We start from the raw sequence: 17,431 nt of genomic DNA, 5'->3' as shown, positions 1-17,431 counted from the left end.
AAACTTTCATCTCTTTTTTTCTTTCTCAGGGCCTGTTCATTTCCTCTTAACTCTTATCTCTTAAGAGGAATCTTTTAACTTTAAGAGAAAAATGGTTGTTTGTTTCCTCTTATCTCTTATCTCTTAAAGTGCAATCATACAACTTTTTGTTTTCCAATGATACCCCAAAAAAAGAAACAAAAATTCTCATATATGGAGTCAAAATAGATATTTGATAATTTTCAAAATTCAGAATTCAAAACAACATTCTTTGCATTCAGAGTTCAGAGGAAAGAAAAGTCCACCATTACCAATATACCTCTTAATGTAATTATTGCACTTTCAGATGTCAAACTTCAGAGCAAACAAACAGGCCCTCAATTGCATTACTTCGAATAGATAATGCGATGTTAAACATCTTGCATTCCTAATTCTACAAGCCGCCTTTGTACCAAGCCCCTTGAGGCAAGCTCAAGTGGGTTCTAATCAATATTTTAATGTTCCTTAGCATTTAAAAAAAAAAATAGTGTATTAAGAAATAAGAAGGATGAATTAACAACATATGCAAAAAGGGTGTTCTTGGAGTATCAACAAGTGAGAAAAGCGAGGTGCACGCCTAAGCTGAGGCACAAGGTACTAGGCATGCGCCTTTGTGCTTGGGCCTAAGCGAAGCACAGGCCTTGAAATGCATCTCACCGATGCACCTAGGCCATTGTTTTTCATACTTATTTGCCTTCTTGATGAGTGCCCCTTCAATAATCCAAGACATTCGGGTTTTTCGTGTATGTTTTTGCAGGGTAAGGGTGAACTTCTAGAAGCTTTGGAAGACAGATACTGTACATACACTTAAATTTGGCAGGTTATAGTTGTGCAACCAGGGGCAAGTTGCTTTCTTTATTGCAGGGACCTCACTTGACTACCAACTTTCATAGTATTGATACACTTGATAGACAAAATTTGTGTATTGAGAGTTTTGTTCAACCAAAACTCCTTTTTTTTGTCTGATCTCTTGTTAGTAGAATTGTCGTTTCATGTTATATCATCTAAAACAAATAAAATCCGTCAGATTTCAAAATTTAGCGATTCAGTGACCTTAGATATGATAGAATATGCCCAATACTTTGAACCTTGTTGACTATGACTTGGATAATCATGGAAACTCTGATGGAAGTGTTTTTAGGATCATAATGATCATATTTTGGCCTTATTCTTTAGACCTATTGGATATGAAGATTCCATTGGGGCAAAAATACTTCAACTCTTCCAAAGCTTCTCAATGATTGACATGATAAGGGCATGGAATGAAGTTGCACACTCCTCTAGGAAGAAAGAAATAAAGGTAGTGGAACAGAAGCCCCCAGTTAATAATAAAATCAAGCTGAACTTTGATGGGAGCTCTATGGGAAATCCAGGTTTGGTAAGCATTGGTGGTGTGTTTAGAGATTCCTCAAGCAAAGTGGTGGCAGTGTATTAAGGACCATTAGGGGTAGGTGACTCCTTAAAGGTTGAGCTGTTAGCATTACTAGAAGGGCTAAAACTTGCTAAGGAGGCAGATTTAAAATCCTTGGAGATTGAAGGGGATTCTAAACTCCAAACAGTGCAAGTTTCAAGTTTTTGCCAGATTAAAGTTGGGAGTATTTGGGATGGAGCTAAAGAATAAGGGAAGAAGTTAAAGAAAGTCTCTCAGATAAGAAGTGAGAGCACTGTCTTAGACAACGGATGTACTCAGAAAATGGACAAAGCAGGAGATTCGCCTCTCATCGAAAATGGTTTTTGGGATCGGGGTGCTTTTCATTGTATTAAGGTAGGGTTGAATGGATTTGCGTTTTTGTTTGATTTTGTGTTATGTGGTAGGGATTTTTGCGATATTTGATTTGGATTTTGGTAGTGGTAATTGGAATGGAATTTTTCAGGATGCCATGTTTGCTTGAAGGGTTGATCACCTTGTGCCTAAGGGGAGTAGATGTAAGTGTGGGTTTGTTGTTTGATAGGTGATGTCTTATCACCCTGATGTATCCTCTTTAATCTTTTCCTTAATAAAGTTATTTTTTATTTATCTTCAAAAAAAGGGGGATTCTAAGCTGGTGAATTCTTGGGCTACCAACAGAGATAATGTTCCCTGGATTTACAGACATTACACATGGGAGATTGAAAGCCTTACAAGGGAGCTCAATGCTTCTCTTGCTTGTATTAGGAGGACTGCAAATGGGATGGCTTACTCATTAGCCAAACAGAGAGTTTACAGGCAACGATTATTTTGGGCTTTACTGTAATATTCTGAAGGGCATTGGCAGTCCTTTGATGTTATACTGTTTCTCTGTAATTCTGTATCTTGTTCTTAATTAATAAAATTCTTCTCTGCAAATCAAACAAAAATTCATGGTTGGACTTCATGGTTTAAGACTTGGGAAAACTCTAAACTAAAATAACATAGAGGTTGAAGGAAATTCAAGGGTAGTAGTGGGCTGGCTCAAGCAAAATAGAAAAGGTTCTGGGGTTATATTTATGCAATAAGGGACATGAAAAGATGGGTGGGGGAATAGGGAGTGACCTTTAAAAAGACACAGATCAGCCAACAATATGAATGATATGTTGGCAAGACAAGGGTCAAGGGTTCTTGTTCTTTCTTTTTACCTTTATAAATTTTATGCTACTATCAAAAAGAGACAAGGATCAAGGGTTAAAAATCAATTTTATTGTTGAAGGGACGATTTCCCAAGGGGAGAGCTTGTAAATAAAAAAACCACAAACAGCATTTATGGATGGTTAGTAGATCCTATCCCACTTCCCACCCAAAGTACAAGCCTTTCTGTGATTGGTGGTGGTGGCTGTGGACATTGTGTTTACGTTATCACTTGAAAAAAAGAGGAGTTCAGTTAATTAGCATTTGTTATATGTTCTTCCATGATGAAGAAGAAGTGAGACATCTCTTTATCTAATGCTGTTTCATCAAATTTATTGGGGCTTTTTCTTCTCTCTTATTAGACGGCAAATATGGCAGCCAAGACAAATAAGATCTCCTCTTTATGACTGAAGTTTCAAGGAAGTAAGAAGACTAAGATATTCTGGAGCTATGTTCCATTTGCAGTATGTTGGAGCATCCAGAACCAGAATGAGAGATATAGAAGGATGTTTGGAGGAACACAGAAGAGTGAAAGAATGTGTTCATAAACTTGAAATCGGATTATAGATGGAATCCAGAATTTGCAAATGTTCAAAGAGCTGGCTTTGGTTCATCATTTTTGGAGTACTTTGGAGATGTCATAAGAGGATTTTATTTGACAATTTGTGATTCTTTTATGTTACTCTCTTTTGTCATGTAAGAATTGGGATTATGATGTTACCTTGTCACCCCATCTAGCTTGTGTACTTACTCTATTTCTTCTTTTAATAAACTTTCCATTTACCATCAAAAGAAAAGGGTAGCAAATGCTATCCATATGAGGAGTACTTGACACATTGTTGTACTTATATACATCATTCTTTAATTAATGATCAATATGATGTTTTGGTGTTGATAAAATCTATACTATGTATAAAAGTACAAATAAAAGTGGTTGGCTTATGGAATTTTCACTAGACTAAAATACCCCATCTCTAAAGTTTGAATCGAAGGAGCAATTGTAAAAATGTAATTTTGTTTTCTCATTTAATGCTTATTAGGAAATGACTCTTCTTTCTCATTTAATGCTTATTACAAAAAAGACACAAAACTCCATTCTTTGTGTTCATAATTGTAAAACAAGTCAATGGAAACAATGTTATTTTGCATTCCCATTTAATGCTTATTAGGGAAAATACACAAAAACCCTCTTTTTGTTCAATAATTGGAAAACAAACCATGGTAATTGCCGAAACCGCCCTTGAAGTTTTTGACCATTGCCCAAGCCTCCCCTGAAGTTTGGTAATTGCAATCACCTCCCCTAAACTTCTTGACACAGTTACAAGTAGACCCCCTTTGTAAAATCCTCTGACAAGAGGGATGAAAATGTCCAAAATACCCATGTAATTATTACTGAGGATGGTTTGTACATAAAAAACAATATAAATGTTATGAGCAACAAAAAAGGAGAGTTTAAAGTTGCGATTTACCTTTAAGCAACTGATATGAATGGCAAATTTTGAAAATACATCAATTCCGAAAGAGATGAGAAGGGATTAAGGTAGTGATTGATATGAAGAAAAATTTGGAAAATAAACATTTTGGTCAAAAGTAACTACATGGGCATTTTGACATTTTTGTGCTTTTTGTTAGAAGATTCTAACAGAGGATCTGCTTGCAACTATGTCAAAAAGTTCATGGATGGTGATTGCATTTACCAAAATTTAGGGGAGCTTTCAGCAATGATCAAAAATTTTACAGGAGGTTTTAGCAATTTACCCTTTCATTTATTTAAATTAAAAAAACGAAAAGTACATCTTATGTTCCCAATAACCAATATTGGGCCACATTAACCACCATGAAGAGATTTCCAACTTGCAAATAGGGCTGTTCATAAGAAGGCCCAACCCGACCAAACCAACCAACCCGGACCGACCCAACCCGAGTCGGCCGGGTTTTCATCAACACGGGTTGGTTTCGGGTTGTGCAAATTCTTAAACCGATGATTCGGGTCGGTTTCGGTTTTCACAGAAGAAAGCCAAAACCGACCCGAACTGAACCGACTTAGTTCCTAGTTCAAACATGAAGTTCCAAAACCCATTAGGCCACCTAGTTTTTGAATGGTTGCAAGAAACTTTGGATTAGTGAATAGTGATTAATGAACAACTTTTGTGATTAACTTTTCATTTAAATTTTATCATAGGAGATGGCTGAAATGATGTTCAATTTATGACTGTTTTTAAAATTAGCAAGATTTTTATCACAGGGATGAACTTAGAACCGAAACCGACCCAACCTGACTCAAACCGACCAGGTCGGTTTTGCTTAACACTGGGTCAGTTTCGGTTTCTATGTCAGGTAACCCAACCAGGTCGGGTCGGTTGGAAAAACCGCAGTAAACCGACCCAACCCGACCCGTGAACAGCCCAACTTACAAATGGATGAGCAATTTATTCTTTAAACTATTTTCTTGTTTTTTTAAATATTTTTAACCTGTTTTCATTGGTTCAGTTCTTGATGATTAAGGTAGCAGATGGTTTTCTCTTCTTTATTCCCACCATATGGTGGGTTAATTCTTAATTTCCATTAACTTAAATCCTACATCATTGGATGTCAAGATATCTTCAATAGCAAGTGATATTTTTTATAGCAATTCATTGTAAGGTTTTCAACGGTTGAAGGAGCTGAAGTTGGATTTATCATATAGAAGTTAATCCTTGCAAAGGTAACAAGAATTCAAATAAATTCTGATGAAGATAACTGATAAAAATTATTAATTTTATTAATGAACCATAATAAATAAGAATAATAAGAATTTTATTAATTCTCATTACCTTTGCAAGATTTTTATTTCGACATATCTCTATATTAATGAACCATAATAAATGTGATAAATAAGAATAACTTTTATAGACATTAGAAATATAAAAAATTGCAAAAAAAATGGAAATATATTATATGCTATCATCATCACAAAATTTGTCACGTGCAAAACACGTACACAAATACTAGTATATATAAAGGGGTTAAGAGTTAGCATACATCAACACAAAGAGTCTGGTACTCAGCATTTAATTCATGTCTTTCACAACTAAGAAAGTACAAATAAATGCATACTAGCATGCACACATATAGTCAAACAAGGAAAGAATAGTTATATCAAACAGCTCAAACACCAAAAAAGATGATCTACAGTTACCTACTGCCATTGATGAACTGGGAATCTTCTCCATCACATTTGTCCAACTGAAGGTCGAGTCCTTCCTGCTACTTTGTGGGTTATACCCATCAACACGTACTGTCTGCATAAAAAGATGTTTGATTTTATATGCATGCATGTGGATCAATAATTACCATTTTGACCAACTTATTAGCTGCACTTATATGGTTCCCAGAACTTAATCTTTATAGTTATTGATGAATTCACTTTGATAATGAGCTAAGTATGACAAAATGAAAAATGAAAACCAGTAATAGCCACAGCAATATCATTCATTTGTTTAACTGATCCTAAGATTGTCATCCACTTGTTTAGTTATTCTACTTGAAATAAAGAAAAATGTTTGAAGTAATGGCAGTCAGAACTCAGAACTTGCTGAACTTTCAAGTCTTCCTTAAATATAACGAAGAGAAAATCATCACCAAATCATTGAGAAATACATAAAGTAGATATTTTGCAAGCGCGTAAGACACCTAATAATGATGCTGGGATAACATTTATTATGTTGTTGGCATACCAACCCCAATGAGAATCACATTCTTTCCCAAGGAGTCTCCATAAGACTATTAATAAAACAATAGGACCCATTCAAGCAGGGCCAACTTTACAGCTACGTCCCAGGCACAACACATTGCTGACCACAACACATTGTTGGCCACATTCACCCAGCCGCATATTGGGAATATCAGTGATATAAAGTACAAGAGAAGTTCCCAATGTGTGGCTGGGTGAAAGTGGCCAGCAATGTCTTGTGGTAAGAAGATCCAAACTCATCATAGATATGGTGTTGATACAGATTTTGCATCAATTAGCTCACCTTGATAAGGGGCAAGGATGCCAACTAATCAGGTATCCACAAGTGTCCAACAAGACAACCTCCAAAATCTTCTGTTTATGATCTCTTAGATAAATAAAATAGACCATTAATGAAAAGGAAGAGAATTACAAGAGGAAATAATGTTGAGAAACACCTCAATCAAGCCAAAGTGTCTCAAAAGAAGACAATGCATAAAATCATGGTTTAAAATGTCCCTAACTTCCCTAATATTTCCACAACATATTTCCATTTCCATGGGTAGTGACACGAAATTTTACCGGAATCAACATATCCCCAATGAACACTACCAGCACCATGTGGAGTACAAGAGATGGTTTTCTTTTAATCTAGTTTTCAGGGGTCAAAGCTTAGTCATTTTACATGATTTTGGCATCATTGGATAGGCCATTGACTTATCTATCCAATGAGATCAATATCTTGTAATTTTGATGTGTTTCGAGAGAGTTACGGCTGTTTTACTGATAAGGTGCCAACCTGTGATGGGATTTAAGTCTTCCTATTTTCTTGGTCTCTTGGAATTGTTTTGTTTAGGATTAATAGAGTGCTATTGAAGTCATTTTAGGATATAGAGTCCATGTTTTTTAGTGTTCATGTGTGTTACCTATAGATTTGCCTTAGTTTTGAAGTAATTAGAAGTTGTTCTGGGACAGTTCCCTAGTTGATGTTGGAGTCTATAAAAAGGAGACCCAAGCCCTCATATTGAATCCATAAATAGAGTCACTTGACACCTCATTGGATCTCTCTTTCTTGGGATACCTTGCCTGCAAATGAAAATTGAAAAGTGTCAAGGTTTTGCTGACTTCATCATAGGGCATTATTGAGATTCTACAGTAAGTGCTCTATCAAGCATCAGCACAATGTCCATGTGTTGGCATAGGCAGACCCTTTAATTTTGAGGTGTCCTGGTAGCATAAACACTGATAGTTGAAGCATCCAATATAGAAGAAACCTATTTTGAAATATCCAGGTAACAGAGTTTAGACTTTAGATAGAACAATAAGGATGGCAGGTAACAAAGATTCCTTATATAGTTTGTATTTTCCTCTCAATGTTAAAAAGATAAAACAGCTGTCATCTCAAGCAAATACAGATCAAATGCATATGGGCGGGATAGTAATCTTCATTTGAACAGGATAAAGTCCACAAATCCTTCGAAAGGTATCATCTCCACCCATACTTCTTTCTTTCCTTTTATAAGATATAAAGTGGGAAACGGCTCTAAAATAAAATTCTGGAAAGACCTTTGGTGGGGGGAAACTACCCTTGCAGCCTCTTTCCCTAGGGATTCTTTGGCAGAGGCTAGGGATTCTTTGGACTGTTTAAATGTAAAATTAGTTTGGATTCCTAGGGAACACAATCATACTGCAGATGGTTTAGCCAAATGTGGTGTGTACTTGGAGCATTTGTATAGTGACAAGCTTCCTCTGTAATTTGTAGGGGTTCTTCCCCTGCTTTGTACATCTTCTCATGTACCTCCTCTTCATTTAATGAATTCTGGTAAAATTTTCTCAAAAAAAGATAAAGCATTAAAACTCTTAATATTTGACATTTCAGCAACCAAAAGATAAGATATGTTACTTTGAACCTTGACTACAAGTTAAGATTTCTTGGCATAAAGAGGAGCCTAGTTATTTCTGTAGATAGTGAAATACCCTCTCTTTACAAAATTAATGAAAAAAATCCATAATCTAGTTTGCCTGACAAAGAAATTATAAAAAGGGAAAAAAGCCTATTATGATCTGGTTACCTGGAGTTCAGATGGAAAAGAAAGTCAAAAAAATAAGGGCCAAAGTTTTCTCTTTCACACCATTTTTTGCTCTTTCTTAAAAATACAGAAACTGAGAGGAGTAAAACAAAAGGAAAGGACAATGCAAATTTACACCAAATCTCTTACTCTCTCTTGTTGAGATCATGAAAACAATATTTATGGCATAAAATAGGGATCCAACGCCTATGCCTTTTTCCATGCACATAAAGAGAGATTCTTGGGACAATCAATATAACTCTTCCTGGTTGTCAGTCATCATGTTGAAAGAGTAAGCCTTCATTTCTACATATAATCTGGGTGTTAAGGCAACGTCCGCATGCAAACTAACATGACAAAATCATCCCAATTACACATCAAAATAAACTTTCCAGATTACAACTTTGAAACCCCAGAACTTCACCACTCTTTGGTGACTTGTCTAAATTCTGGTAAAAGCATGGCCCGATCTGCAATAGATTTGCAGCATTTGCTAACAGCCACCACCATCCTATCCAAATTCCAAGTTTTGTCTTAAAAATTCTTTGATTCTTTCCTTCCAGATGTTCTAGCATATTGCAAATGGAATGTAACTCCAAATCAGTCTTGCTTTCTTACTTCCTCTTATCTTTGGCCATGAAGAAAAAATCTCAGCATGGATCCTTGGCTGAAAATCTCTTACCCTGAACAAAGCTGAGAATAAGTTCCAAATGAAACCAGATATTTTGCAAGAAATAAACAGATTGCAAACAGTTTCCTCCTGTTCTTTGCATAGGAAGCACAAATTAGCCATATTGAGACCCCTAGATTTCAAATGATCCATAGTCAAGATGATATCCAGAGCCACAAGCCATACAAAGGGTTCAACCCTTGGGGATATCAGATTTCCCCACACACCTTCAGCTTGATTTGAGCTTAAACAGTCCCTACAAAGAGATAAGTAGCAGGACTTGACAGAGATTTTTCCATTCGAGCACTCCTTCAGTCCTTCCACCATAGTTCATCCCTTAACTGAGCTGAAACTTTCATCCCTTCCAACTTCTCCAAGAATGCAATGCACTCTTCAAATTATCTATCCAACAAAGGCCTTCTAAATCTTGGATACCAGACCAATTTATCCCCTCTTCTCTCATAACACAACTCACATAGCTTTCCAACCCCACACCAATCATCTTCCTAGAACCTTATTTTTGCTCTGTCCCCTACTAAAAATCTGGTTAAACTTTTGAATTCCTGATTAAATTTCATCATCCCTTTCCAAACACTTACCCCATAGGATGAACTCACCTCTCTTGACTCCCACCCAAATCTCACCACCCCATATTTCCCCACCACCACTCTTCTTCAATAATGAATTTTCCTCTCTCCACAACCACTTCCCTAACAATGCCTTATTGAAAATTTTCACCCTTCAAAACCCAACCCTCCCCTATCCTTCGGCCCACACACCTTTTCCCAATTTGTTAGACAGTGTATGCCCTTAGCTCCAATCAGATTGATGTACAGATACATTTATTGTAAATGAATAAAAGTACATAATTGTTTCATGTTTTCATTGGTGTATTTCTGTGTAATTACCCCTTAAACTGGACATTTATGAGACTCGTGTTAGTTTAGAATCTTCTCAGCCGTTGGATAGACTTTGGGATTATATCCTGCCATGGCTGACACTAATGTGCTGCCAAAGAGGTTGGGATAGCCTGTCTCGACTACTAGGGTTAGATATGAAGCACATGTAGTGTATGCTTGTTTGAAGCATTGAACCTGGACCAATTTCCAGTTATGCCCTGGACCTTGGAGACTGATGGGCAAAACTGGAAAGTTAAACATAACCCCTAGACTTGATTATGGTACTGCACTGAGTGTCAGATCAGGCTATCTTTGATGTGCTAATCAATGAGATCCTTTGGGGGTCAAAACCTGAATATGTTGGGGGAGTCTGAGAACTCACTTTAGTGGGTGATCATAGTGATAGGATCAGCCCCTTTGTCAGACAAAGTGAATGATCAGAACTGCACTCTCTCTAATGGAAACCAAAACTGTCGGCAGTCGATTTTAACTGTGTGTGTGTGTGTATATATATATATTATGTTTCAAAGAAAAATGTTTGCAAAAAGGTTTTTAATTCCCGGGACCATCCGAGTAGAGAGTGCAACACTGCACCTTACAGCCAGGGGAGAGGTCCTTCCCTGTCGGACAGTGTTTGATCATTGTGGACTGAGAGGTTAAGTGTAAGAGACCATTAAGGGTTGTTTACATGATGGGCTTATCTTACTTAAGTCCATTATCCTTGGGCCTTCATAGGATGGCTAGACTCAAGGACCATTTAATTGTAAAAGTTGGGCCCATTAAGAGACAATACTGATGGACTCAAGGGTTCACTGTACTTGATAGTGAATTCGGCCAAGCCTTTTCACAGAGGCTAGGCCGAACCCATATGGGCTTATGTAAGGTCATTGTTGGGGTCCCACGCCATACAAATTGAACCTAAATGGGCCAGCAACTATCTTGGGACATGAGCCACTTGCTTAATGGGCCTACAGCCCATGATTAATAAGATTAATCAAGCTATCACATGACTGCTTAAGAGGATAAGGGTCATGTAACTTGGGAAAATATGGGTTTGGATATTGGTCTGGAGCACCCATAAGAGGATAAGTCTTATTTAAGGCTTATAAAAGGGAGAGGGCGAACTGCTCCAGATTACAACTTCTGCTCTTAGTTCTCTCTCCGCTCTTGCCGCCCAGAAACCCTAGATCGACCTCCAGTTTCTTGGACTGATCTTGATCAATTCTACCTCTGATTTTTGCAAGAAAAATCAGAGAAATTTTGTGCTCACCTCCCTTGCTCGATCCATCCGATTGGATTGAAGTTTTGCTAAAAACTATGTTGTTGAACTGGCTTCATTCAAAGCTATGCCATCTTCAGTGAAAGCTGGTTTTGGGATTTATTTTGGGCGTGAACTACCACTTTGAGAGCTACATCTGTGGATTTTGTATCAAGTATACTTCTCCCTTCCTTTTGGTTTCAAATATGATCCGGTTTCGGTGCAAGAACGATCCTTGAAAAATGCAGTTTTTCTAAATCTAGGAATTCGATTCCCGGAAGGTGATAGAGATTTTTCCATTCAAGCACTCCTTCGGTCCTTCCACCATAGTTCATCCCTTAACTGAGTTGAAACTTTCATCCCTTCCAACTTCTCCAAGAATGCAATGCATCTTCAAATTATCTATCCAACAAAGGCCTTCTAAATCTTGGATACCAGACCAATTTATCCCCCCTTCTCTCATAACACAACTCACATAGCTTTCCAACCCCACACCAATCATCTTCCTAGAACCTTATTTTTGCTCTGTCCCCTACTAAAAATCTGGTTAAACTTTTGAATTCCTGATTAAACTTCATCATCCCTTTCCAAACACTTACCCCATAGGATGAACTCATCTCTCTTGACTCCCACACAAATCTCACCACCCCATATTTCCCTACCACCACTCTTCTTCAATAATGAATTTTCTTCTCTCCACCACTTCCCTAACAATGCCTTATTGAAAATTTTCATCCTTCAAAACCCAACCCTCCCTTGTCCTTCGGCCCACACACCTTTTCCCAATTGACCGAATGAAATTCTTCCCCCTTCTCCCCCTCCCATAAGAAGTCCCTCTGAATCTTCTCCACTCTCTCTGCAACTTGTGATAGCACCCTCAGTAAGGAACGATAATATGTTGGTAAGCTTGATAAAACACTCTTAAATAAAGTTATCCCCCCACAAGGAAAGATACTTTGCTTCCACCCATCCAACCTTCTTTCAATTCTTTCAACTATTGGTTTCCATAAAGCACCTGAAGCTGAATTTCCCCAAATCAGCACACCCAGATAAGTGAAAGGGAACTCCCCAACTCTAAATTCAAAAGCCTCAGCACACTCCAATAGCACTTTCCTTCTAACATCCCCAACTCCTAACAACATAACTTTGGAGAGATTGATTTTCAAACCTGTTAACAGTTCAAAGTTTGCCAAACTTGCTCTCATATTCAAGACTTGTTCCACCGATGTATCCAAGAAAAAACCAAGTATCATTTACATTCTGCAAATGAGAAATACATGGTCCATCTCTTCCCACCTTGAAACCTTCAATCAAACCCAAGTGCACACTCCTCTCCAACAACTTATTCAATACCTCCATGACCAACACAAAGAGCATAGGAGAAATTGGATCCCCTTGATGCCTGGAAACAATCTGAGGATACACCATTTATAAGGATTGAAAATGAGACTGTAGACACACGTACATCCAGCTTCTCCACTTCAACATCCCATTAACCTTTGAATCTCTTCTAGAAATCCCCATTCCACATGGTCATAAGCTTTCTCAATACCAATCTTCAAAACCAACCCCGCTCTTCCACTCCTCAATCTTGAGTCAATACACTCACTTGCCACTAAACTTCATCCAAAATCAGTCTACCTTCGGGCTTCCACAAAAGCCATCTGGGACTCTCCCACCACTTCATGCAACACTTTTCTACGTCTTTTTGATAAAACCTATGCTAACAATTTATACAGGCTGCTGATTAAGTTTATTGGCCTGAAATCCCTCAACTCCACGACACCATTCTTCTTCGGAATTAAGGAGATAAATGTGGCATTAGCCATCCCCTCCAGCAAGGAAGAAAAAAAAGATAAATGCTATGTCTTGGAAGGGGAGAGAGAGAGGGAGAGAGAGAGAGAGAGAGATGCTAAGCCTGTTCTGAGGACCACCATTTTTTGCCAATCTCTGCCATGTAAACCATATAAAATATGCATTGGGATTCATGCGGTGCAGAACACAGGTCTCTATGCATGTTTAGATGGCTAAGATTCTAGGAACCAGCTAAGCATTTTTGGGAACAAAACTCAGCCAAGTGGTGATAGATCTTCATGATCATGATGCCTTTTACATTGATTCACAATTTGTTGAAGGAGCTACTAGATATTCCTTTTATAATTTTAAATCCTTGGTGCATGAAGCATACTTTATTTTAATCAAAACTTAATATTCACCTGTGACATTTTTTATTATTAATATTCACTTTTTTTTATTTCTTTTGAAGAGCTACACAACGGGGGGTAGCCCATCCCCCAACCCAGGTACAGGCAGGATTTGATCCCAAGTCTCCACTACAACCAGCAGGAGACCTTACCAACCCGCTGGTTGGCACCTTGCTATTGTTAATATTCACTTGTGACATTATTTTGTGAGAGGCCCCAAAAAAGGTGGGAAAATTATGCTCTCTCCCCTCATGTGCATGCCCTTTGCTTGAAGGGCGGGGAAAACACTAACCATTTGTTTTTACATTGCTCCTATGCAACCAAATTATGGAAGTTGTTCTTCTTGTTGTTGGGAAGAGATTGGGTTGCCCCAAATGAGGTGGGAGACCTATCCAAACCTGATTTCTTTAGTGGTGGCACTCGGAGGAAAAAATTGTATGGTAATGTGTGGGGGCTGTTCGTTGGGGGTCGTGGAGTGAAAGAAACTCAAGAATATTTGAAGAAAAGTTTAAAGAAGTGGAAAATTTGCTTGAGATCACAAAGAATAGGGTGGTTCATTGGGCTGTGATTTGTGATGAATTCAGGGGAGTTTCCCTAAATGCTATGTTGAGGGGATGGCAAATTGTAACTAGCTTACCAGGCAGCAAAGGATGATAGAGTGGTCTCCTCCTTCTATGGGAGTATGGGGGCTGTTAAACTTAATTTTGACGGGTGCTGTTTGAGGAATCCAGGGGATTCTGGAGTAAGGGGTGTGGTTAGGGATGTAAATGGCATCATAATTTTCAGGTACTCAGGACCGATCAGTCAAGGCAATTCCTTAAGGGCTGAGTTATTACTTATTAGCTCTAATTCAAGGCCTAAAGCTGTTAAAGCTGCAGGGATTGACAAATGTGGAAGTGGAAGGGGATTGTCAAACCATTATTTGTTGGATGAAATCACAAGACCAAAGTTTTAGAATGACTTGTTCAATTGAGTGCCTAGGAGTACGAGTGCTAATGTCTTGGCAGAGATGTTTTAGAATGGGGTTGCCCAGGGTTGGGCTGTAATCTGTAAGGGTTGAATGTTTGCTTTCAGTTTTTTCTTTGATGTATGAGGCCCCATTGGGGTGATCAGTTTCCCCTTATAAATGAAATTTACTGCTAAAATCAAAAAATAAAAAATAAAAAAGAATATATCTATCACTCCTTATGAGGCAGGTTAGGCTTTAACAGGTTATGCTTGGTCAGGAATTGACGTCAAATTGGGAATATTTTAAGACCCATTTATTAGGCAGGTTAGGCTTTCACATGTTGTATCCTCTTTGTTTGTATGTGATTCTCTGTGCAAACAAAGAGAAGATTCTTTAATTTCTTTTCTATATTCTTTAACTTTCTTTGTGCAACCAAACTACAATCAGGATATTGAATAACCAAATCCTTTTTTTTTTGAAGAGTCAAAATAAAATTTCATTAAAGAAAAAGGAATACATGAGACATTTTAAGGGGCAAGAAGCTGATCAAAATTACAAGCCTGTAACTCAAGAATATTCCAGAAGTTCTCCCCAAATTCTGATCTACTAGTCTGATGAAATACTGGATGCTCTAGAATCCAGTCCAACACCAAATTCTCAACCATAGATATCAAATCCTTTCCTCTCCTATTTTCCATTCACTCGTTTTATGGAAGTTTCTGTCTTAAAGTTTTATCTACTGTAAAGTGCAGCACTTACCATATCCTATTCAGGATCATTCTAAGTCACCTATTCATTCAACAAATTGATGTGGTTCTAACCAATTTTATCGACAGTTGTGAAAACTATTCAAATAAAAAAGAAGCTGCTTTTCTTAAATCCATCACACTGCAGGAATATCAATATAAGTTTCCAAGGATGATACCATTTGGAAACTGGGAAGAAGTAGCAAATTTTCTGTGAACTAATTGTCACAACCAACTCCATGGTGAAGGGCATGCTTGAATGCTACTCAACAATTGAGAGTGTAATCATATACAACCAGAGAATTTGCTTTCAGATGATGCCAACAATTTGCATACAAGAGATGACTGCTTCTAAAAATATCACCAGATCATAAGAACAAGGAATTAGAATCAAGAAGAAGCATTTTAATGGATTTATTTACCTTGCGGGGGAAAGAGTTATTCGCAACTTCTTCGTCCAAAAAGGGAATCTTCAGCAAAGATGCAATCTGGGGGGGGGGGGGGGGGGGGTTAATAAAATGAAGTAAAATGAAGGTAACTAATTTCTATTATACAGGCTTAATAAAATTTCAAGGAGAAAACCGAGCAACAAGTGATCACCATGTCATATGCCTTCTCACGCTCCAAGTGCTGAGCAGGCAAAATTTCAGAATTAAGCATCTGAGAAGTCAAACCACCAATAATCAATAACTATTAAGATATAAAAAACGAAACTCATAAAATCAAATTAAATTAAAAACAAAATTGGAAAGAACACTATAGATAAATTCAAATTGGATTCAAGGAGTTCAAGAAACTTCCTTCACCTGATCTTGCACATTTCTCTTCGGCTCTCGGTTCGCACTGTTTGTATATCGAGCAATACAATGAGGAATGTTATAGGGGAACTGTTGTTGAGCCAGACCAATTCGAATGTTTGCAGAACCTGACCGACAGTTAACAAGCGAACTGTCACAGAATTGCCCACCGCAACCCCCCCCCCAAGGTCCAAAATAACAAAAAAAGGGAAAAAAACAAATAGAAGATCCGAAGATTTGGACGAGAATAATCAAATAATGGTAATTGGATAACATGAAAAACAGTGTTATTTTCACTTATATGTTTGCTTAACCAGTTATACATTTCGTGTGTGGAAAGTGGAAAGTGGAAAGTGGAAAGTGGAAAGTGGAAAGTGGAAATAGTTGGCTAAAAAGTAAGCGGAAAAAACACTGCAGCAGATTATAAGATATATAAGAAGGGTGAGAGAGAACTCAGCACAATTCATCTAATTTTCTAAATACGCAAAGAACAACCTTCATTTCGTAATTAAGTTCTTCGCGCAACGGAGACTGGTAATTCTATTAAATTTGTTGAGACTCTAGCCAACCCTAATAATGGCTCTCCACGAAAAAAGAACAAAATAAAAAACTAAGGTTACTAGGTTAGGGTTTCGAAACCTGGATTGATCACGACTAGATTGGCGCCTCTTTCAGCAATGAGTTGAGAAGGGACCACAGATTTCAAATAATCCTGCAAAAGGGAGAAAGATAAACAACGTAAATTTTGAGAACTTAATGCGAAATTTCGCTTGGCTTTTGCTGATTGCAGGAGAACAAAGAGAAACACTCAAGCATACCATGGCGGGAAAGAACCGCGCGATTCGAGACTTCGAAGTTCGAATGAAGTCAGTCGTATTATCGTATACTTTCTTATATCGTGGATGTGAACCGGATATTTTCTTCGCTTTGATAATTGTATATGAATTATGAGAAGTAAATTACACAGACACCCCCCTTCTATGGGTCAGTGACAAAGACCCCTGCTTATTATTTTTTGCGACAAATATCCCCTAAGCTTTGGCCGTTGGATAAAGCGTTTCATGATATAGCCTTAAAGTTCGATAAAGTCTCCCTCCCTGCATATTCTTTAGGTTATGTTTGATTTGAAAGAAAATGTAAGGAAAGGAAGGAAAAGATAAGAAAATCTTACAAACTTTGTAAAAGTTTCCCTGTCTTTCCCTTTATTTTCCTTCAAACCAAACATAACCTTAAAGTTTTTAAATATCCAAACTACCATTTTTTAATTTATTTTACATTTGCACGTCCCTTTAAAGAGGATCTGTTGATCAGGTCAAGTCTGAGTCTTTCCAAGCTCCAGTACTAACAGTAATCAATGGCGAATTGAAGAACTCGATAGACCAGTTGTCTCCTACATATAAGAATTCCAATAAAAATAGATAAATTTGAATATGAATGAGTTTTCCCATAAATCAACGTAAAGCTCTTAGTAGAAGAAAAGAAAACTAAGTACGTTAGTTCATGGATAACAACTTACCATGAATAT

General features: G+C 37.5%; 1 protein-coding gene across 1 annotated transcript in view; it reads right to left on the bottom strand.

Annotated features, from left to right (window-relative positions):
• The window catches only part of ARP9 (actin-related protein 9), an 81,342-nt gene extending 64,483 nt beyond the window's left edge, over positions 1-16,859 (bottom strand). The window contains exons 1-6 of the mRNA XM_010276516.3: positions 16,725-16,859; positions 16,546-16,618; positions 15,916-16,034; positions 15,710-15,769; positions 15,532-15,597; positions 5,781-5,883 (exon numbers count right to left, since the gene is read on the bottom strand). Of these exons, the coding sequence (XP_010274818.1) occupies positions 5,781-5,883; positions 15,532-15,597; positions 15,710-15,769; positions 15,916-16,034; positions 16,546-16,618; positions 16,725-16,727 (424 nt within the window). The 5' untranslated portion in view covers positions 16,728-16,859. The remainder of the gene's footprint in view (positions 1-5,780; positions 5,884-15,531; positions 15,598-15,709; positions 15,770-15,915; positions 16,035-16,545; positions 16,619-16,724) is intronic.
• Positions 16,860-17,431: the final 572 nt, after the last annotated feature.

Source organism: Nelumbo nucifera, chromosome 1, assembly GCF_055504915.1.
Source record: "Nelumbo nucifera cultivar China Antique chromosome 1, China Antique-T2T, whole genome shotgun sequence".
Taxonomy (NCBI): domain Eukaryota; kingdom Viridiplantae; phylum Streptophyta; class Magnoliopsida; order Proteales; family Nelumbonaceae; genus Nelumbo; species Nelumbo nucifera.
This window is presented reverse-complemented; position numbering and strand designations above follow the sequence as displayed.